Source organism: Ambystoma mexicanum, chromosome 7q (genome assembly GCF_040938575.1).
Source record: "Ambystoma mexicanum isolate Mex_15411 chromosome 7q, UKY_AmexF1_1, whole genome shotgun sequence".
Lineage (NCBI taxonomy): Eukaryota > Metazoa > Chordata > Amphibia > Caudata > Ambystomatidae > Ambystoma > Ambystoma mexicanum.
Window position 1 is genome coordinate 6,500,495 of NC_090941.1, and position 23,685 is coordinate 6,524,179.

The window sequence follows — 23,685 nt, forward strand, 5'->3', positions numbered from 1 at the left end:
TCTGTTGATTACACTCCTTAGAGTGGGGAGGGGAGGGGTCTAAGACGACTGGGTACTTAAAGTACTTCTGAGTGTACCATTTTATCAAGATTTGCTTCTTTTTTAATTGGACCAATTATTGGAACATACTGTATTATTGGTCATGATGCATTGAAGATTTACTTTGCATGCTCTGCAAGCCCCAATAAAAATGACTTGACATATAAAAGCATTATTTTCTATTATTTCAAAAACAAAAATGTATACAGTACACATTGTATGAAACATTTTGGGATTAGGGGTAACATTGATGAGAAAATTACTAGAACGTCACCTAATACTTGTGTAAATGTTGCAATTACTAGACTTCAGTAGCATTTTCTGAGTTGTAGTCTGTTTTGATTGGACTGCACTCACTTTTCTCTTCCTAACACGTAATCTATCTCAATATTGTTTGCTATATATATATATATTTCTGAGGCTTGTGGAATCTGCTTAGATCACATGCTGTGCATAGGCCGACATCTAGTGGAAGCTGCGGAGTATTACAGTTTGTTTTTCGAAACTCGAAAATGGGCGTCGACACAGGCGTGCCAGTAATACTATCCCTAGTGTGACGTCCACTGTACCCAAGATCCCTCACGCGTCTAGGATCCTCAGATTGTTTTTTTCCGCCATACTGGTCGGAAGCATCTTGCGGAGTCCCCTGGCCTTAGCCTTACTTTTGCTAATTATTGAAGTTTAAAATTATTTATTGACATCCTTCCCCACCCCAACGTCGACCCTCGACACTCGACGACGGCTGGAGAAGACATCGACCGTCGGCTGCTGCACGACGGATCTGGGCCTCGGAAGGCCGCTGGCCTCGGCCCGGGCCTAGTAGGCCGCTGGCCTCGGCCCTGCAAGTAGGGAGAGTGGGGGGTGGTACATACTCTTCACTCTTGGTATATAGGTACACCTTATATATTTCCAACACTTACCAGCCCGCTGCCTCAAGGTGCGTATGGAGGGTACCCCTTTCCAATTCTGCCCCAAGTGCAACCGCAAATACCCTTGGGTCGACAGGCACGCCACGTGCAATCTCTGCTTGCCGAGGGACCACCCCGAAGCGAACTGCAGAGCGTGTAGTAGGTTTAAGCCTAAGACACTTAAGGACCGTTCGACAAAGCGTTGGGCCCACCACGCCAGGCAGGCGGCCATGGCAGCGGAGGGCGCCTTCAGCGATGGCAGCGACGCCGTACTTTCGGACGGCGAGGGCATTACGGCGTCGAAAGACTGCCGAGCGCAGGTCCCCGACCTCGGAAGGTTGTCCGGCAGGGCGGCTATGGGGAAGACCCCCGGCGACGCAAGCGCTACACACCCTACACACACTAAGCACACTAAGTCCAACCGAACCTCGACGACGTCGACTTCTCGGAAAGAGGCACAGATAGAACGGTCCGCCTCGGTGTCCTCTGGGCGCTCTCGATCGAGATCGCCTCATGACGCAAGGCAATCATCCACTCTTGCCAAGAGTGCCTCGCTCCCTAGATTAACGGAAGTTCGATCGTCGGAAGACGAAGACGACTTCCACCCCCAGGCCGCGCTCCAGGAGACCGAGGCCGCAGTTAACACCAGCGAGGCCCCACGCTCGAAACACACAGATACATCTGGGGCCTCCAAGGGGCAGGGAAAACATTTTTCCACGCAGGGGGAGGGGGGGAAACAGCGGAAAGCACAGCCTTCCACTCCTGTAAGACCATCCTTCCACCCTAAGCAGACAGACAAACACAAATCTACTGGGACATCAACATCCAGCAAGGGTACCCTTGATAAGTCCTCTAAGTTGCCTACTAAAGTCATACCCTGTTCCAAAGAATGGTCCAGTGAAGACATAGACAGGGTCATGTCAAGGATGTCTTCCTTAGCTGATTTTTATGACAAAAACCCAGAACATTTCCTTTCGTATGACCCTCAAGGGGCCACACCCTGTATTAGTTTGTTTTTCGAAACTCGAAAATGGGCGTCGACACAGGGCGTGCCAGTAATACTATCCCTAGTGTGACGTCCACTGTACCCAAGATCCCTCACGCGTCTAGGATCCTCATATTGTTTTTTTCCGCCATACTGGTCGGAAGCATTTTGCGGAGTCCCCTGGCCTTAGCCATACTTTTGCTAAAATTTAAAATAATAATCTATTGACATCCTTCCCCACCCCAACGTCGAACTTCGACACTCGACGCCGGCTGGAGAAGATTTCGACCGTCAGCTGCTGCACGACGGACTTGGGCCTCGGAAGGCGCTGGCCTCGGCCCGGGCCTGGTAGGCCGCTGGCCTCGGCCCTGCAAGTAGGGAGAGTGGAGGGTGGTACATACTCTACACTCTTGGTATATAGGTACACCTTATACATTTCCTACACTTAACAGCCCGCTGCCTCAAGGTGCGTATGGAGGGTACCCCTTTTCAATTCTGCCCCAAGTGCAATCGCAAATACCCTTGGGTCGACAGGCACGCCACGTGCAATCTCTGCTTGCCGAGGGACCACCCCGAAGCGAACTGCAGAGCGTGTAGTAGATTTAAACCGAAGACACTTAAGGACCGTTCGACGAAGCGTTGGGCCCACCACGCCAGGCAGGCGGCCATGGCAGCGGAGGGCGCCTTCAGCGATGGCAGCGACGCCGTACTTTCGGACGGCGAGGGCATTACGGCGTCGAAAGACAGCCCAGCGCAGGTCCCCGACCTCGGAAGGTCGTCCGGCAGGGCGGCTATGGGGAAGACACCCGGCGACACAAGCGCTTCACATACTACACACACTAAACACACTAAGTCCAACCGAGACTCGACGACGTCGAGTTCTCGGAAAGAGGCACAGACAGAACGGTCCGATTCGGTGTCCTCTGGGCGCTCTCGATCAAGATCGCCGCATGACTCCAGGCAATCATTCACTCTTGCCAAGAGTGCCTCGCTCCCTAGGCTAACAGAAGTTCGATCGTCGGAAGACGAAGACGACTTCCACCCCCAGGCCGCGCTCCAGGAATCGTAGCCCGCAATTAAAGCCAGCGAGGCCCCACGCTCGAAGGACAGGGACACCTCTCCCGATCCTCGACGCCAGGCGTCGAAAAACTCCGGAGCCACTAAGGTACAGGGAAAACATTTTTCTACGCACGGGGAGGGGGGAAAACAGCAGAAGAAACTACATGTACATTCTTCCACACCTGTGAAACACTCCACCCCCCCTAAACAGACAGACAAGCCCAGGTCTGCTGATAGGTCCACAACCAGCAAAGCTACTCAAGATAAATCCCATAGACTTGCTGAGAGAGTAATTCCCAGTTCCAAAAAATGGTCCAGTGAAGACATAGATAGGGTCATGTCAAGAATGTCTTCTTTGGCTGATTTTTATGATAAGAATCCAGAACATTTCCTCTCGTATTGTCCACAAGGGGCCACACCCTCAGGCTCAACTGATCCTATCCCCCCGAGTAAGAAGGCCCGGTTTGAAACCCCGATGAGGTCTGAACCCTTCGAGGTACAACCTTACGCAACACCATATTCTCGGTATCAAGGAGAGGCTTCCTTTTGTGAAGACCAGGAATTTGGTATGATAGAAGAGCAAACCGGGACGGGCTACTAGGGGGATGATGAGGACCAGGAAGAAGAAGAGGATGACCCGGAAACATACAGAGTAGATTCCCCGGTAGAGAACGAAGCCCCGGTTACCGACTCCCCGTTCGATAACCAACCCCTCCTAAATGAGGTTCTCGCTCGCGCAGCAGAACATTTCCACATTGACACCCACGGTGTACAGGAGGAAAGGGACTTCGCAGAAGAGTTAGTGGGAGAAAGGAGGCCTGTTGCCCAGACCATCCCTATCCTTAAATCCATTCAGCGGAGAATAGATCCGTCCCTGGTGAACCCAAACCTCACCAGAGCAGTCAATCCCAGGGTTGAACAACTTTTCAGGGCAGCACAGTCTGACCCTCTCTATATAAGAGGACATCTGAAGCCAGACTCCCTAGTTGTCACCAACACTCGTAAGAGGGCTGGGACACCCTTGTCTTCGTCAGAAGCTCCTCCCGACAAGGAGAGCAAAAAACTATACGGTTTCGGCAGGAAGGTAGCCTCAACGTCCGCCTATCAAGCAAGGATTGCTAACTCCACCACCCTGTTGGCCAGCTACAACTGCCATCAGTGGGAAGAAGTCGCGGCTCTCATAGCCTCTGCTCCTGAACCGTTAAAGGGACAATTAGCTCGGATTTCCGCAGAGGGTAGAGCCGTGTCTGGTTGCATTTTAAAAGCAACCTTCGGCGCCATGGACAACGCAGGCAGATTGATAGCAGAAGGTACTGTTATCAAGAGACATGCGTGGTTACGGCAGTCTGGTTTTAAGGCAGAAACTCAGGCATCATTGTTAGACAAACCGGTGGAAGCCGATCTGTTGTTTGGTAAGGCGATCGAAGACGCACTGAAAAATGCCAAGGACGAATACGAGACACTCAAATCCCTTGGCCAGTTAACCAATAAACCCCCTAACCAGAGAGGGAATAGTAATTTTCGTCGCCCACGCGGCCAAAATTCCCAGAGAGGATCTAACTATTCCCAGGGGCAGGGTACACAGTGGAACAACAACCAACAGTCTACCCAGGGTTACGGCAGAGGTAATAGGAGAGGTCGTGGTAAAGGCAGAGGCAGCCCCAGCAAGGGAGGCAGCACGCCTCCACCAAAGCAGTGACGCTCAGTTCAGGGTCCCTTCCCACGCAACCCCAGTAGGGGGACGCATTTCAAACTTCACCCAGGCTTGGGAAGGGATCACATCAGACAGATGGGTGCTGTCAACAGTATCCACGGGATATTGTATAGAGCTACTGCAGCGTCCCCGGAACCATCCTCCACGACAAAGAGTACACTCCTTAGAACATCAGAAGATTCTCCTCGAGGAGATCGCCATTCTTCTACAAAAGGACGCGATAGAACTCGTCCCGGGACACCAGGTAAACAAGGGTATTTATTCAACTTACTTCCTTGTGCCAAAGAAAGACTTGACAATGCGCCCAGTATTGGACTTACGGCCTGCCAACAAGTATGTCAAGCCCCAAAAATTTCGTATGACCACGCTACAAGAGGTAATCCCCCTCCTAAAAAAGGGGGATTACATGGCAACCTTGGATATGAAAGATGCTTATTTTCATATTTCCATGTTCCCAGCGCACAGAAAGTACTTGCGCTTCAAGATGGACAGTCGCCACTACCAATTCAAGGGTACTGCCCTTCGGGATAGCTTCAGCACCAAGGGTATTCACCAAGGTACTGGCGGTGGCGGCTGCACACCTTCGCAGGGAGGCAATCCCAGTGTACCCTTATCTGGACGACTGGCTCATAACGGGGGAAACCCCAGGAATTTGCAGGACAAACATTCAAAGGACTATCGACCTCCTCCACGAGTTATTCTTCTCAATCAACGAGAAGAAGTCAAGCCTGGTGCCAAGCACCTCAAAACAATTCCTAGGAGCAATCCTTGATACCCAGGAGGGGTTGACCTTTCCTTCAGAAGAAAGAATTCGGAATATACTACTGCAAATTCCGCATTATCAGTCCGGTCAACAAATAACGGTACGCAAAGCAATGCGTTTACTGGGCATGATGGCGTCATGCATTTACCTGGTCCCCACGCGCGCCTGCGCATGCGTCCCATGCAGGAATGGTTGGCGAAACAGTGGTCTCAGGCAAGTGGTCAGTGGGACGATCTAGTGGTCGTTTCGCCAACACTAGTACAAAGCCTTCACTGGTGGACAAGAGAAAATCTTGCACAGGGGAAACCCTTTTACGATCCCAAAGTACAGGCAGTAGTCACTACAGATGCATGTCTGACGGGGTGGGGAGCTCACCATCTCCACCACACAGCTCAGGGTCTCTGGTCTCACTCAGTGGCCAAGAACCACATCAACCTGCTAGAGCTTCTGGCAGTATTCAGAGCGCTTCAGGCGTTCGAGCGCCACCTACTAAACCTGTCAGTGCAAATCCAGACGGACAGCACTACAGCCATGTTCTACCTGAACAAGCAAGGACGGACTCGCTCGCCAAATCTGTCCAAGCTTGCCCAGAAAATCTGGATATGGGCACTCAGACGGAACATCTTCCTGTCATCACAACATAGTCCAGGGGAGCTCAATTCCCTAGCGGATGCTCTGAGCAGAGACTCCCTCCCAGAGGAACACGAATGGGTTCTTCACAGAGAGGTCGTAGAAGATCTCTTCTCTCAGTGGGGTTTCCCCACTATAGACTTATTCGCCACAAGCGAAAACAGAAAATGCCCAGGATTTGCATCCAGGTTCCCCCAACCAGACTCCCAGGGGAACGCCCTGTGGATGAACTGGTCAGGGATGTTTGCGTACGCTTTTCCACCAACTGCTCTCATCAGGAAAGTGGTGAACAAGATGAACAGGGAGTCGATGACGCTCGTCCTAGTTGCTCCCATGTGGGCAAGACAACCGTGGTTCCCACACCTACGCAGGATGGCGGTGTGCGAGCCCATCAAACTTCCAGCCTGGTACAACCTACTGTCCCAGCACCAAGGTCAAACAGTGCACCAGCAACCCAACTCAATGAACCTGGCAGCATGGCTCCTGAGGTCATAGAGTTTGGACACCTCAATTTACCACAGAGGTGTATGGACATCCTAAAGGAATCTAGGAAACCAAACACAAGGCACCGGTTACTTGTTACTTTGACAAGTGGAAGAGGTTCGTTATCTGGTGCCAGAGTAGACAAATCAACCCGGTTGATTGCACTCCTTCCACTATTGTTACATACATGCTCCACCTGCTAGATGCAGGACTGGTTTTTAACTCACTGAAAGTACACCTGGCAGCCCTCTCGGCTTACACCACTTCCCATAGCAAGGTTTCGTGGTGGAAAGTACCAGTAGACTTCACCCTCCTATTTCAAACCCACCACCAGGGTGGGACCTTAATGTGGTGCTAGCCAAGCTCATGGGCCCCCCTTTCAAACCCATGCATAAAAGCAGTCTCAAACACCTGACTTATAAAACGGCCTTCTTAGTAGCTATTACTTCTATAAGAAGGGTCAGTGAAATTCAGGCTCTGTCAGTGCAGGATCCCTTCTTTACTATCCATAAAGACAAACTGGTTTTACGCACACACCCTAGGTTCTCACCTAAATTTATATCTAAATTCCATATAAACCAGTCCATCGAGCTTCCGGCTTTCTTCCAGAACCCGCAAAGCTCGGCTGAGGTGAAACTAAACACCCTAGATGTGCGTAGGGCGGTCCTCTACTATGTAAATAAGACCAGACCGCTAAGGAAAACAGATCAACTGTTTGTCTCCGTAGCTAAAGGCAGAGAGGGGGATCGCGTCTCTAAAGGTGCCATCTCGAAGTGGATTATTAACTGTATCCAGCTGTGTTACTCACTCTCTGATAAGACTCTGCCTTTTACGCCAAGGGCCCACTCTACTAGAGGCATTGGGGCCACTCTGGCTTTCATTGCAAATGTACCCCTTGACACCATTTGCAAAGCAGCTACTTGGAGCTCTATTCACACTTTTACTCAGCATTACTGCATTGACACCCATTCCAAGGCAGATACACAAGTGGGACAAGCGGTTCTAAGACACTTATTTGCTCATGACCCTTCTCACATCCCACCTCCTTCTTCTGGTACTGCTCGCTAATCTATGCACAGCATGTGATCTAAGCCGACTCCACAAGCCTCAGAAGGGATACATTACTCACCGTAATCGTATTTCTGATGCTTGTATCTGCTTAGATTCACATGCGACCCACCCTTCCTCCCCTCCGAGAGAAGGCGCATGATTACTTGTAGTCTTACCTTTCTGTCTATCTGCTTGGATTATCTGTACTCACGCTACTCCTCATGCTACCTCATGTCAGAAAAAATACAATCTGAGGATCCTAGACGCGTGAGGGATCTTGGGTACAGTGGACGTCACACTAGGGATAGTATTACTGGCACGCCCTGTGTCGACGCCCATTTTCGAGTTTCGAAAAACAAGCTGTAATACTCCGCAGCTTCCACTAGATGTCGGCCTATGCACAGTATGTGATCTAAGCAGATACAAGCATCAGAAATACGATTACGGTGAGTAATGTATCCCATATGTCCTTATCTTGTTCGTTGTAAAGCACTTTGCTGCTACTTTGCTCGGATACACTTTAGAAATAGAAAACTGACATTCTGTAATGTTCTGATTATCTCAAAGTGAATCTTGATTCTTTTTTTAAAATAATTCCTTTGTACATTGAGACTGTATTATATTCTTTTTTACTTAACGCATTCATTTTTTTTTCAGCCAGCAGTATATGTAAAAATTAAAAACCGAGCGCAGGATAAATATTTAACTGTTACTGGAAAGCTAACTGATGCAAAGGCAACATCGGTATGCATCGCACCCTGCAATGGCAAAAATTCTCAGGTCTGGTACTACTGCCGGGGATTATTCAAGTCAAAGGTACATTTCTCTGCACATAATGCATTTCTAAATGTGTATATATATATATATATATATATTTAACCAAACGATATATTCACAATGTTACTCAAACATTGGTTTTAAACCACACTAAAGCCGTAAAACCCTTCTTAACGCTATATATGAGGTAAATATAATTTGGTAATGCAAATGTAATTTGAAAATCGCAGTTGCATTGAACAATGAAAAGGTTGCCCAGTTTAGCAGATGCTAAGGTGCCAATCATAGGCAACCATGGTTTAATAATTTCAAACATCTTTGTTGTAAGCTCACGCTTTATCAAAAATTAATTTAGTTTGTCTTTTTTTTGCTTGTTTTTCTCCTATTGCTTCATTTTATTTCTTGCTGCATACACCATGGAAAAAAGTATGCGGTATATAGTAGCCATTCATTTTATGCCACTGTGGTGATGAATTAAGTTGGACATATGTGATCCAATCCCATTAAATATTTTCACTCGCTGTGTTGGAAATACTTCCCAATGAAAACCCAGATAGAAGATTCCAATAATAAATTGCTATTTGTGTGGGATATGGTCTGCATTGACACAAGATCAATGTCCGCTTACCTTTGGCATCACCAGAGATCAGTCATTCTTGCACAAACAGTGTGGCTTTTGGACTGCAACACTATACTTTATTGGACCACACCATTAATCCCAGTGATTATTTCGCATCTGGCAGGATCCATCATATGTAGGCAGTCAACCCATTCTCGGATGCTTCCTTGAGGCCTTGGTTGGAGTTGTACTTCTGGGGCCATTCTCCGGGTCTATCGGAGTTGGAGAAGGCATTAGAAGTTCCCTCCAACAACTCCCCAGGATCCGTACAGGCTTATAAAGCTAAAGGGGAAACTTGCAAGGTTGGCTACCTGCATACTGCCCCCCATCAGGTGGCCCAACATTTCCTTCCAAGATCTTTGGAGAGAGACTCGACAACTCTGCTTTGGATCACCTTCCAAACCTGGGGGTTCAGTATACATGTGTACCTCCTTCCAAGAATGAACCCTAAGTTAAAAATACCCCACATGCATGGAGTGTACAAGTAAAGTGGGATGGTAGTGAGAGCAAGTCGGATGCTTAGCATAGTTCAGTGGAGTCCCATAGATTATTCCTTTTCTCTGGTGCCTGCAGCGTCCCCGGAACCATCCTCCACGACAAAGAGGTACACTCCTTAGAACATCAGAAGATTCTCCTCGAGGAGATCGCCATTCTTCTACAAAAGGACGCGATAGAACTCGTCCCGGGACACCAGGTAAACAAGGGTATTTATTCAACTTACTTCCTTGTGCCAAAGAAAGACTTGACAATGCGCCCAGTATTGGACTTACGGCCTGCCAACAAGTATGTCAAGCCCCAAAAATTTCGTATGACCACGCTACAAGAGGTAATCTCCCTCCTAAAAAAGGGGGATTACATGGCAACCTTGGATATGAAAGATGCTTATTTTCATATTTCCATGTTCCCAGCACACAGAAAGTACTTGCGCTTCAAGGTGGACAGTCGCCACTACCAATTCAAGGTACTGCCCTTCGGGATAGCTTCAGCACCAAGGGTATTCACCAAGGTACTGGCGGTGGCGGCTGCACACCTACGCAGGGAGGCAATCCTAGTGTACCCTTATCTGGACGACTGGCTCATAACGGGGGAAACCCCAGGAATTTGCAGGACAAACATTCAAAGGACTATCGACCTCCTACACAAGTTAGGCTTCTCAATCAACGAGCGAGTTAGGCTTCTCAATCAACGAGAAGAAGTCAAGCCTGGTGCCAAGCACCTCAAAACAATTCCTAGGAGCAATCCTGGATACCCAGGAGGGGTTGACCTTTCCTTCAGAAGAAAGAATTCGGAATATACTACTGCAAATTCCGCATTATCAGTCCGGTCAACAAATAACGGTACGCAAAGCAATGCGTTTACTGGGCATGATGGCGTCATGCATTTACCTGGTCCCCCACGCGCGCCTGCGTCCCATGCAGGAATGGTTGGCGAAACAGTGGTCTCAGGCAAGTGGTCAGTGGGACGATCTAGTGGTCATTTCGCCAACACTGGTACAAAACCTTCACTGGTGGACAAGAGAGAATCTTGCATAGGGGAAACCCTTTTACGATCCCGAAGTACAGGCAGTAGTCACTACAGATGCATGTCTGACGGGGTGGGGAGCTCACCATCTTCACCACACAGCTCAGGATCTCTGGTCTCACTCAGTGGCCAAGAACCACATCAACCTGCTAGAGCTTCTGGCAGTATTCAGAGCGCTTCAGGCGTTCGAGCCCCATCTACTAAACCTGTCAGTGCAAATCCGGACGGACAGCACTACAGCCATGTTCTACCTGAACAAGCAAGGAGGGACTCGCTTGCCAAATCTGTCCAAGCTTGCCCAGAAAATCTGGATATGGGCACTCAGACGGAACATCTTCCTGTCATCACAACATGTTCCAGGGGAGCTCAATTCCCTAGCGGATGCTCTGAGCAGAGACTCCCTCCCAGATGAACACGAATGGGTTCTTCACAGAGAGGTCGTAGAAGATCTGTTCTCTCAGTGGGGTTTCCCCACTATAGACTTATTCGCCACAAGCGAAAACAGACAATGCCCAGTATTTGCATCCAGGTTCCCCCAACCAGACTCCCAGGGAAACGCCCTGTGGATGAACTGGTCAGGGATGTTTGCGTACGCTTTTCCACCAACTCCTCATCAGGAAAGTGGTGAACAAGATGAACAGGGAATCGATGACGCTCGTCCTAGTTGCTCCCATGTGGGCAAGACAACCGTAGTTCCCACACCTACGCAGGATGGCGGTGTGCAAGCCCATCAAACTTCCAGCCTGGTACAACCTACTGTCCCAGCACCAAGGTCAAACAGTGCACCAGCAACCCAACTCAATGAACCTGGCAGCATGGCTCCTGAGGTCATAGAGTTTGGACACCTCAATTTGCCACAGAGGTGTATGGACATCCTAAAGGAATCTAGGAAACCAAACACAAGGCACTGTTACTTTGACAAGTGGAAGAGGTTCGTTATCTGGTGCCAGAGTAGACAAATCAACCCATTTGATTGCACTCCTTCCACTATGGTTACATACCTGCTCCACCTGCTAGATGCAGGATTGGTTTTTAACTCACTGAAAGTACACCTGGCAGCCCTCTCGGTTTACACCACTTCCCATAGCAAGGTGTCGTGGTGGAAAGTACCAGTAGTTAAAGCCTTCATGGAAGGAGTAAAGAGACTTCACCCTCCTATTTCAAACCCACCACCAGGGTGGGACCTTAATGTGGTGCTAGCCAAGCTCATGGACCCCCTTTCGAACCCATGCATAAAAGCAGTCTCAAACACCGGACTTATAAAACGGCCTTCTTAGTAGCTATTATTTCTATAAGAAGGGTCAGTGAAATTCAGGCTCTCTCAGTGCAGGATCCCTTCTTCACTATCCATAAAGACAAACTGGTTTTACGCACACACCCTAGGTTCTCACCTAAATTTATATCAAAATTCCATGTAAACCAGTCCATCGAGCTTCCGGCTTTCTTCTAGAACCCTCAAAGCTCGGCTGAGGTAAAACTACACACCCTAGATGTGCGTAGGGCGGTCCTCTACTATGTAAATAAAACAAGACCGCTAAGGAAAACAGATCAACTGTTTGTCTCCGTAGCTACAGGCAGAGAGGGGGATCGCGTCTCTAAAGGTGCCATCTCGAAGTGGATTATTAACTGTATCCAGCTTTGTTACTCACTCTCTGAAAAGACTCTGCCTTTTACGCCAAGGGCCCACTCTACTAGAGGCATTGGGGCCACTCTGGCTTTCATTGCGAATGTACCCCTTGACACCATTTGCAAAGCAGCTACTTGGAGCTCTATTCACACTTTTACTCAGCATTACTGCATTGACACCCATTCCAAGGCAGATACACAAGTGGGACAAGCGGTTCTAAGACACTTATTTGCTCATGACCCTTCTCACATCCCACCTCCTTCTTCTGGTACTGCTCGCTAATCTATGCACAGCATGTGATCTAAGCAGATTCCACAAGCCTCAGAAGGGATACATTACTCACCGTAATCGTATTTCTGATGCTTGTATCTGCTTAGATTCACATGCGACCCACCCTTCCTCCCCTCCGAGAGAAGGCGCATGATTGCTTGTAGTCTTACCTTTCTGTCTATCTGCTTGTTTATCTGTACTCGCGCTACTCCTCATGCTACCTCATGTCAGAAAAAATACAATCTGAGGATCCTAGACGCGTGAGGGATCTTGTGTACAGTGGACGTCACACTAGGGATAGTATTACTGGCACGCCCTGTGTCGACGCCCATTTTCGAGTTTCGAAAAAACAAACTGTAATACTCCGCAGCTTCCACTAGATGTCGGCCTATGCACAGCATGTGAATCTAAGCAGATACAATCATCAGAAATACGATTACGGTGAGTAATGTATCCCATACATGACATAAAAAACCTAGATTTAGGCACAGCATAAAATTTTAAAACGGGTCAGAATTCTACTGACCCTCAAAGTCTTCCTTCTGATGAATCCTTAATGGATAGTTACAGCGTCATAGATTCAGGGCGTAGTTAAAGTCAAAAACGTACTGTAGCATGGATGCTGAGGGGCAAAGAAATGTATATACTGCTGTGAGGGCATGGTGGCTAGATTTGCATGCTTAACAGTACAAGTTGCTCTATTCTTATTGTTATAAACATGTAGAAAAAGCAATAAAAGAGTTGTACCTTGCAGGAGCAGGCATGCTAGGTTCACTTTACTTGTGATCTGGGTTGTAACTTCATAATTGCTGAGAAGTTTGGCTTTATTTTCCTTGTAGGAGGATTCCTGCAATGCGCAAACATTATAATTCAGTGTGTGCTATAGTAAAATAGCAGACAGCTAATATACACCTCTAAGTAGCGGTCTTAAACGTGTTAGCAAAGTCTTCTTCTTGATTTGGAGTTATGCCCCGTTCAAAGAATTAATGGCGCTTATGAAGAAGATGCCAAGCTGTGTATAGCAATCCGAATAGTGCAGGCGCATACCGGCCTAGTGTTGAAGCTACGCGCATGCACTGTGGTAAGCGTCCCAGGACCAAGGTAGTGGTGAACGCCATGCAGTTCTAGCGGAGCTGTTGTGTGTCCTCTGGGCTGCAGCAGTGTATGGACTACAACACTACTGCCTGTAGATGTGTATTCATGTAATTGTAGATATTGTAACTTATCGAATGGGTTTAGAAAATAATAATAGGCATTACTGCATATGTGAACTTGGGATGTTAATGCACACCCTCTGTATTGAAAGGCCAAGCATGGGTAAAACCCTGATCAGATTGTGAACAAGTAAATGCCACGGTGTATGATACTACATGATTGTGATGTCCCTTAAAAATGTGTGTGTGCCTCAAAGTGAGGTGAGGTGGTAGACTCAATTCTAAGTGGCGAGGAGGAGAATAGGAATGGGGATCCTAGATACTGTGGTGGTGTATGTTAATGTATACATCGAAATATTCTTAAAAGATTGATGTTGCCATGTCAGTTCTATGGAAAATAATTAATGGTGAAAAGAATATGTAGGGCTCTAGCCATAGGGGCCACTGGGTTCTGCCTTGTTAAGACTGTGGGATATTGTTCTAAGCTTGAAAATCCACCAAGCCTCCCTGTGGTTTAATGCATTGGAGGCATTGTTGGTGTTGGACACTGTATCCACCACCCACCATAGCAAAGCATCAGGGCCATGTTGTTGTTCCATAAGGTGTGAAACCAAGGGGGGCGAATGGGATCTGCACCTGATCCGTGATCTGTGTTCCCCTATTCTTTTGTGAATTTGTCTTTTAGTTTGTCCCACATAACGGAAGCCACAGGGACATTCTATAATGTAGATGACATTAGACGTCTTACAATTGGAAACATTTCTTAATTGCCACTCCTTGTTGTCAATCCAAAATGAGTTAATCTTTTTGGTGAAACAGCAAGCTGTACATGTTCCACATGGATAATTTCCCCGAATTTCCCTCAAATTCCAAATGGTTGTTCTCTGGGTCTTATTGTCTATTCTGGCGTGGGTAAGTATGTCCTTCAAGTTTCTCAATCGTTTCAGGGCCACCCTAGATATTTGCTCCACTAGTAAACTCAGTTGGACGAGGGGCCAACATTTTTTAATTAGTCTCTCAGTTTGGTTGTATTGCGACCAAATGTAGATACAAAGGTCAGGACATTCTCACCATCTGTTGGGAGTCTTGGGCGTAAGTAGGCTCTCTTGCGGTGTGTATTTAGCTCTTTTTTATTGTTCTTAAGGAGCTTCTTTGGGTATCCTCTATCTAACAGTGTATTGTGTAGCACTGTTGCGTGTTTGTTGTACTGATCAATTTCTGTTCAATTCCTTCTTACCTGCAGAAATTGTATGTATGGAGGATTGTTGCGTAGGTTTTTGGGATGATGGCTGCTGTAATGAAGAAGGGTGTTCCTGTCTGTCTGTTTGGTATATAATGTACATACCAAGGAGCCATTTGGTGGTCTGATGGATAAGTCCAAAAAATGTATTTCTTCCTTACTGCTTGTCATAGTAAATTTGATTTCTTGGTTATGTGAATTGATCCAGTCGAGGAAGTTTTTTAAGCTTTCAAGTTCGCCTTTCCAAATTAGGATAATGTCATCTATATAGCGATGCCACTGGAACATTTTTCCTTGGAATGGATTTGAAATGTTGAGGACATGGTTTTGTTCATACTCTGCCATAAAAATGACTTCCAAACTTGGTGCAAATGCTGCTCCCATTGCTGTCCCACTCGTTTGGATGTAAAAGATGTAATTGAATGAGTAGAAGTTATTTGTTAAGGCTAACTCTAATAATTCCACGATAAAGTTTGTAGGTACGCTTTTCTGTATCATGTGATGTGTCAAATGATGTCTGATGCATTCAACAGCTAAATCTTGTGGTATGCTTGTTTATAAACTCACTGTCCATGGTGACCAGGAGCTCTTGTTCTTGAATGAATTTCTGCCTTTCAAATTTGGTTATTGTGGACATTGTATCTCTCAGGTAGGTTGGTGTTTGTTGACTGAGAGGTTTTAAAAAATAGTCAATGAATTTACAGTCTGGCTCCAAGATGGCCAGAGACAATTGGACTTCCTGTAGAGGTTTGTTTGTTTTTGTGAAGCTTGGGTAGGGCGTAGAATGCTGGAGTTTTGTTTTCCAAGGTGTTGAGAAATGTTTCCTCTTTGTCCGTTATCCAGTTTTGTTCCAAGGCGAACCATGTTGCTTCCGGGATTTTGATCTTGATTTGAGCGGAGGGATCTTTCTTTCGTTTTTTATAGTTATCCTCATCGTTTAGTAGGCTCATTACTCATTGCTGAGGTAAGGGAACCTACAGGAACCGTACAGTGTCGATCTGCAGTCTGATCAGATGGCCTCAGACCCCAAAACTGCCAATTTTGAATGGTCCTTCCATCCTCAGAAGGGGCTTCAACTTGCTGAGCAACATCGAGCTCAGCCCTGCTTCAGATCTGCTTTCTGCTGTTCCCACCTCCCTCCTCCTACCATTGGACACTCATTGCCACTCCTCGTTACTTGGGCAAAGTAGTACTGGATGACCCAAGGAAAGGACGAACATCTAAGGTTAATCGCCCAGCCTCTTTACCTTTCAGCCTTTATGCCACGTCCTCTCCTGCTCCACATGGTAATATCTCAAAACCACCTAGTACACTGCAAGCTACCCCTGACTACTACTGAACTAGAATGCATTCTCTCTTCATCCTATTCTATCCTTATGCTCTCTGCAACCATGCTACATCCCCACCTTTCCTATCCCTATCATAGAACTCACAACTCACCACTCTCACTAAATCATCTTCATACCACTCCACTTATAACAAACACCAGCCAATAAACTGCTCCGATCACCAACCCACCCTGCCACTCCTACTCTGAAACTAAATTCCTCTACTCTTCACTGCCACGTCAACTTCACATTACACTCTGGGACACTCTATGCATGTAAAAATAAATAAAGTGCACAAAACCCTCAGGCATCAAGGTGGACTGATTGCAGAGGAGGGCAAAGGGAGGAAAATGGGAAGGGGAGAACAACAGAAGGGGGAGGGGATAATACCAGTCAGTTTTATAGATTCATAGTCCGTGGAAGAGGCTGGTTTTAGCTGCTTCCTGAAAGACCAGTACAAGAGCAAAGGTAAGGAGGAAGGTCATTCAAAAGGCGAGCAGCAATGACTGGGAAGTTAGAGCCCGCAGCTTTTTTGTGTTTGAAGTGCTTGGTGGTCAGTCTATGGCTGTACATAGATCTTGTAGGTTTGGAGGAGCTGTTCCTGGTGAGTCTCTGTGAGAGGTAGGGTAGGGTTTGCAAAAAGACTTTCTTCATCACAGACTACTCTCACTCTAACTCTCCTCCCCTTGATTTCCTTGATATCACTGAAACCTGGATCTCTCCCTTTGGCACGGTTTCCCTGGCAGCCCTTCATGACTCTAAACTTTACTTCTCCCACTTTACTCGTCTGATGGGCAAAGGCGGGGGTGTTGGCCGCCTATTTTCTTCCCATCTGACCGTCTCACACCCCCAATGCCACATTCCCACCTACCTCCTTGAATTTACAATCTCAACTATTGCTCTTCCCCACTCTACTCACTTGATTTCTATCACCTTCTGGCCCCACTGGATCATTCATTGATGAACTCTGGCAGCTACTTGATTCTGTCTCCCCATCACATCACCTCATCCTCTTAGGTAACTTTAACCTTTCTTCTACTAACACTCTAAATCTAACATTCAATCTCTTCTCCATGAAAAAGCTATCCACTCTATTTATAACCTACCCACTCTGTTCATCTCCATCTCTCTCAGCAACTAACACTACTCTCAGACCATCTCTTTGGCACCACTCAGTTGTATCCACCACCCTTCTCTTTCCTTCCTCTGACTTTTGCTCCCCATCTACGACACCCCTTTCCAAGATAAAATGTAAACCCAGTGCTAGTCCTCCCTTCCTCTGACCTTCCACTATCACTTTCCTCCTCCTCTCCAGAAACTTCCTCCACTGCCATTGTTTTCTCCACCTTCCAGTCCCTGCTTCCACTCCTTCCCTTCTCACTTCCTACCGCTAACTTTCCCTCTAAATACCAGCGTCCTCAACCTTGAGTCTCCCCATTCATTCCGAGTCTCTGCACTCACATGTGACAACTCCTACACAGATGGAGGTGCTCCCACTCTCATGAGGAGCTGCACTATTCAGCTCTGCTCTTCACTCTCAAGTCTTCTATTGATAGTGCTTAAAGGGATTTCTACCTTTCTCTCATTTATACATTGTCCAACCATCCTCGCGGACTTCAAGGCACCCCAAACTCACTCCTTACTCCTCCTAAACCTGCAACTATCAACTCTACTCTTTCAGCTAGTAACCTAGCTGAATACCTTGCTTCCAAAATCGGGGAATCCCTTCTCACCCTCTTTCTCCATGCTTCTCCTTTCTTCGCTCCTCCTACTCTGCCATCTTTCACTTGCTCTAGCTCTCACTTCAGTCATAACAACCTTGAAGTCATTGCACTGCTGATGAAGGCTAACCCCTCACCTGCCTCGTCAAAGCCTCTTGGGCCTCAGCTTGTCGAACCAATTGCTCCTCTAGTGGCCTCTCGCCTTGCTAATATCTTCAACCTGTCCTTCGACTCCGCCAGCTTTCCCTCTTCTTTTAAAATGGCCATGGTCATCCCTCTCCTGAAAAAGCAAGGTGCTGATCCAAGCCTGCTGACCATCTTTCAACCTGCCACTTCTTCACTACTCTAAGGTGTTGGAAAGAGTTGTATTAAACCACATTAGTAACTTCCATGACACGCAAAACCTTCATGACCACCACCAAGATGGTTACCGCTCCCGTCCACTGCTCTCTTGAATGTTTCCAACTTTATTGCCTCTGCTCAACATTCCAACCTATCCTCTATCTTAATCCTCTTCAACTTATCTGCTGCCTTTGATTCAGTTGATTACTCTTGAACTTTACCTTTTTGTGTTGAACAGTTTTGACCCGGTGGAAGGGAGCCATTCCCCTAAGAATCCAAAATCGGGACGTAAACTTTTATCCCCAGTCCAGAAGAAGGGAGTCATTCTTCTGGACCACGAAGGTCTGCTTTATCTCTAGTTTAGTTTTAAGTGTAAGGGACACAAGTAGAGTTTGAAACTGGACTGTAGACTATTGATTTACATGGCCATTCTGACAGAACCTTTAGTGTTTTACTTGAGGAAGGGTAAGCCCTCTTAGAGATAGGGAAAGTTAGGTTTTCACTTTATTTTCTTGACCAAATAAAACTATATAGCAATCACCATGCCATCTGTGTGTCAACACCCTTACATCCTTCTCAAACCCGGTCATCATGCCACTCAAACTGTCCCCTTTATAAGAGGCCCACTGCCTCCTATGTATCTGCTATATTACCTTTTGTATGCTAATTTGTGCCAAAAGAGCTCGTTTCCCTGTATGTATTCATGCAAATAACTACACGTTTTTAAAAAAGTGTCAGCTCTGATAGATGGATGTTTATTAGTGTCTGGTTTAACTCGCTCCACTACAGCCACATGGAACAATAGCCAAAATGCTTCCCCATTTGATTCTCCTGACTGCCGCTTAACACATTCCCACAGGACATAGCAACTTTCCCCAGGCAGTCTCCGGGGAACTGGTGCTTCAGAGGCAGCAATGGCATAACAACGCCAAAGCGGCTTTACTGTACAGTACAGCAGCATATTCAAGTCACTGTTAAATCATGTAGGTTACACCTTTTCATGCTGTGAAAGGTTTGCCAATTAATACCAGCTGAAAATGTCTTGTCCGTTGCTAGAATTCAGTGACGCACTGCTGACTAGTGTACCTAAGCCAGTGCTGCTTCTTGCTGTAGTTAGGGTCGTTGGTGATGCCCAGAATTATGACTACATGAAACATATCCTTCTTTCTTTGCTTGGTTGCCTCTAGAAATGGCACCTAATTCTTAGATCACTCGTCTAGACTTCAAAGCTATGATCCTGGGCAGTCCGAGTGACGTATCTAAGAAGTTGCACAACTCTGGAAGATGTTCTGTTCTGAGGCTTGAAACAGCGAAGTTTAGAACAACCCAATCCTTCACATGACTTACACTATCGAAATCCTTAGCTAAAACCCTCGCATATGAAAGAGGCATTGTAGGACTACCTAAAGAAGTGTGTGCGTCATCGTGTGCGCCACACCAAAACAGATTGTTTTTCTTAGAATTGCAGCTTTTGTTTTTATTGTATTGTTACATTGTATACATGTACAGTGTTACATATTACATATATATTATCAAGGTGATTATATTGTACAGTGCTAGTAAAACTCTAGTTTGTCACTTTCCTAAAAAAGAAAAAGGTTACTAACCCTTTCCAAGCAAACCATTTAAGTGTCTGGAGGAATGCTGTCATCTTTTAATGTTTTAACAAAATCGTGTTGCCTGGTGTTCAGTACTGTTCTTTATACAAAAATAGGGAATTATCCCTCAGTAGTGATAACATATTGTGGAAGAAGCTCAAGAAACGGAGTATTCAGATTACACAGATTCTGAGATTACTTTTCCAGAAAGTAGTAACAGCATGCAATAAACTCAAACGGTCAACGGCATCTACTGATGTATGTGACCCTTGCCATCATGAAGAGTTTACAAATATACCTACATGTTTTTTTTTCTGCTACAGCTTTCACACATTCTCACTTAATTTTGTGCAATGTGGCTGAATAATAATAAAGAGCATCATTATCCTATATTTCATTGGGCTATTTTTTTCACCAGATACTATTGGAGTTCTGATGTCCTTGTCCCACAAATGTTATTAGCACCCAAGGCAGCCGACTAATCAGGGTGCTCGAATCACAGGATTTGGATCACGGGTGAATCCCATGATCCAAGCACACATTCCAAGTAACCTGATGGCTGCTCCTCTGCCCCGCCATCCACTTGAAGGCCCCGTCATCCTGCTCCATGGTGGCCATTTTAGTTCAGTATTTTTCATTTATACAGAATACATTGCTGCCAGCACCCCCCTGGTTTCAGGATTCCAAACCCGGGGTGCTAATAGCAATAATACCAGCTCCAGCGGGTCGGATCGGGTGGTAACAGCACTGGGGTCCATCGTTAAGGCACGAACGCGCTGAATCAGGTATTATTGCTTAATTAGCACATGTTGCATTATAGACCTCATTACAGCCATTTAGAATTCTTAGGAAACAATTGATATCTGGCATGGACCTCATTTCACAACATTTTGACTTGACAAGCAGCAAAGGAACAATTATCTCCATCTGTGTAAAGGCAGAGAAGAGCATGTACAGTTCTTTACCGCTTGGGATAATAGTCCTTTCTCAATGTATAGCCCTCAGCATCACCATTTACAATAACTTGGGGCAGGTCTTTATTTAACAAGCAGAGCTGCTTTTGTCAATAAGGTTAATTAGCATCAGAGGGGCATATGTGAGGGGTCAGATATGTCAGGCAGACAGTATTGTGAAGCTTTATTCATAAGATGACATTTTATTAAATCCAAGGTTGGATAAACACCTCAGTGGCCCTACCTGAACGAGGATTTCCTTGCCTACCAAAATAAACTAAAGGAAACACTAGCAAAAAGGATTCTGTCCCCCACACTTGTATATACAACAAATTCAACAAGGTGATATATGGCAATTCAGATATAACCGAAATAAGAGTTATGTTCAAAACCTGGTCACTGTTTCTCCTTGGACCCTCAGTGAATTTTTCTTCCCCAGATTCAAACAGGATTCCAATCAACAGTTCAAAAGAATAAGGAAATCCTGTCTTGCAACAAAGATCCAATAAGTTCAAAATGTTCAATCCGTCTTCATCTCTCTGCTTGTGGCAGAGAGTTCCACATAAATGCATCTCAGAAAATAAGTATACTTCAATATTCATCAGTATCAACAAAAATGCTTCTGTCAGATTGATTCTGCGACAGTTCACAAAATACTTGCAACAGCAATATTAATTTCTCAGAATGATTCCACAACAATTCACAATGTGCTTTTGTGTTCTTGCCACTTCTTTTTCAACACTGTTAACCACACCACAGTACTTTGTTGATTTCCACATCATCCACTAACCTGCCAGGTCTACAATTACAAGGTCCCTTCCTCTGGTGTACTTGCCTGCCAGGACTAACACAACTACTATACTAATACTACTACAAGTACTTCTGTGGCACAGTTCTACTTCATACAACTTGTAAAGTATTTTGACTTTACATAACTTTAGTTTTGACTACTACTTCTGGGAAAACATGAGACACACTGGTGCTGTTGATTCCGCAGTTTTAACTGCCACATGCAATGCAGTTTATGCTCCTCTCGTCCTGAATTACTTCCGTCAGAAGGGCAGCCTTCCTGCCACTCTTACTTTCCCACTCTTGCATTAACGAAGTACTGATAATGGTTTTCCCTCACTCCTGCTCTTCTTTGATTTATTTATTTCTGTCAAGTCCCCCTATTGCTCCTTTCTCCCACTGACAAAAGAGAACGTAGACGACTTGCTTCTTAATTGCTCTCTCTTGGCTTTGGCAATGTTGGTTTGTATTGGCATCTAATAATATGGCCCTTTTGTGGTGTTGGCACTGACCTTCAAAAAAACAATAATTCTTTGCTGGCCTGATCGCCAAGTTCTTGTGCGCCCACTTTCTCCACTTCATATCAACTTGGCATTCAAAATGATTGTTTCTGTTTTATATCAGTTCAATATTCAAAACACTTACGTTTCTGACACTTTACTCTCTTTACATCAGTTTGGTATTCAATGTACCCGGACCTGGCCAGTGGGCGATCACGGAGCACTCTGGGGTCACAATATGCTATTGAACTCAGTGGGTTTGGTGTGCGCGTCCTCTCGCTCTGCTACCATCGGGTCTACTGCTGCTTCTGCTCCACCCGGCACAGAAAACTGCTGCTCACTGTTTTCTGTGGCCTGCACCATTAGACAAACCATGGTGGTTCTGGTGCCTCTGCTCTCCTTCAGCTGCAACTGCAATGCGGAGATACTGCAATGACTCCACCTCCCACTACTGCTCCCCTAATCTGCATGGCCTGCACCTAATGGGGCCTTTTATATCTCCTAGTCTCCCTCAGGAGTGGGTCATTAACCCTATTCGCCTGCAACCTGCAGTCCAATGCCCCTGCATCTCTCATCTTCGTCCCAGTACTTTGGGCATTGTGGGACTTGGAAGTCCCCAATGTTCCACTTACTCCTTTTAATGGAAATCCTGTTACCAAATGCATTCCTATCCTTAATTACCTTTTCAAAAGGATTATCATAAGGATTTAATGAATGGTTTTGCTTTACAGTGAATTTAGGGTTTTCAGAATCTGAGATGTCAATATTTAGAGATTAATTTTTAACATTCCGCTTTTGATAATGGGAGCATTCACCTCTATAAATATGAGGGACTGTGGGCCTGATCAGGAGTTGGGCGGTGTTAAGATGGATTTCTGAACTCTGTCCTGGAGGGGCAGAGGTTCAGAAGGCCAGCCTACTTTCTTGGAACAGGGTAACCTTTGGACAAACCAGACCAATCAGGGTAGCGATCGAGGCGGTCAAGACTAGGTCTCGAGGGGTGAGGGTGACTGAAAGCCCGCAATGAGCACACAAAGCAAGGACACTTACAAATTACTCCAAGCAGGTGTTATATTAAAAATATAGACACATTTATTACAAGGCCTTTGTAACATTGACCGTAGCGAGAAATCACAATAAAACTCAAGTAAACCAACACATACCAATCAAATCCAATATATATATACAAATACGTCTAACGAGTTAGACGCACAAAATGTGTAGACCACCTAGATGGGGAGGGAAACAGGCAGTGCGAATAATAATTAGACCCAGTCCGCCTTCAGAGGCACCTAACTAAAAGGAAGTCTAAGCCCTACGAAGAGTGGAGCCTTGTGCTCAAAGGTACCTGCACTCGCTGGTGCCAACGGGCAAAAAGGGGAGTCTCTTCGAGGGAATCAGGCAGTTCAGTTCGGTGAACAAATGAAGATGAACAGAGCTCTGCGACTCAAGCGCAGCCTCCACTGTGGGCAGAAGCAGAGCGCGAGTACGGAAAGGCGTGCTGTTAGATACAGCGGGGAAAAGCTATGGGCTACTGCAGGAGGGTGACCAGTTCCTAGCGATGCTACTCACCGCTCCCCGATGCAGGCAGACCCAGGCTTCTCCGTGTCAGTGC

The 23,685-nt window shown here is 46.2% G+C and overlaps 1 protein-coding gene across 2 annotated transcripts in view; it reads left to right on the top strand.

Annotated features, from left to right (window-relative positions):
* Positions 1-23,685, top strand: part of CRYBG3 (crystallin beta-gamma domain containing 3) — a 2,312,058-nt gene that overhangs the window by 2,081,095 nt on the left and 207,278 nt on the right. For both annotated transcript variants that reach the window (XM_069639009.1, XM_069639010.1), the window contains one exon: positions 8,289-8,447. In XM_069639009.1, coding sequence (XP_069495110.1) covers positions 8,289-8,447 — 159 coding nt within the window. The remainder of the gene's footprint in view (positions 1-8,288; positions 8,448-23,685) is intronic.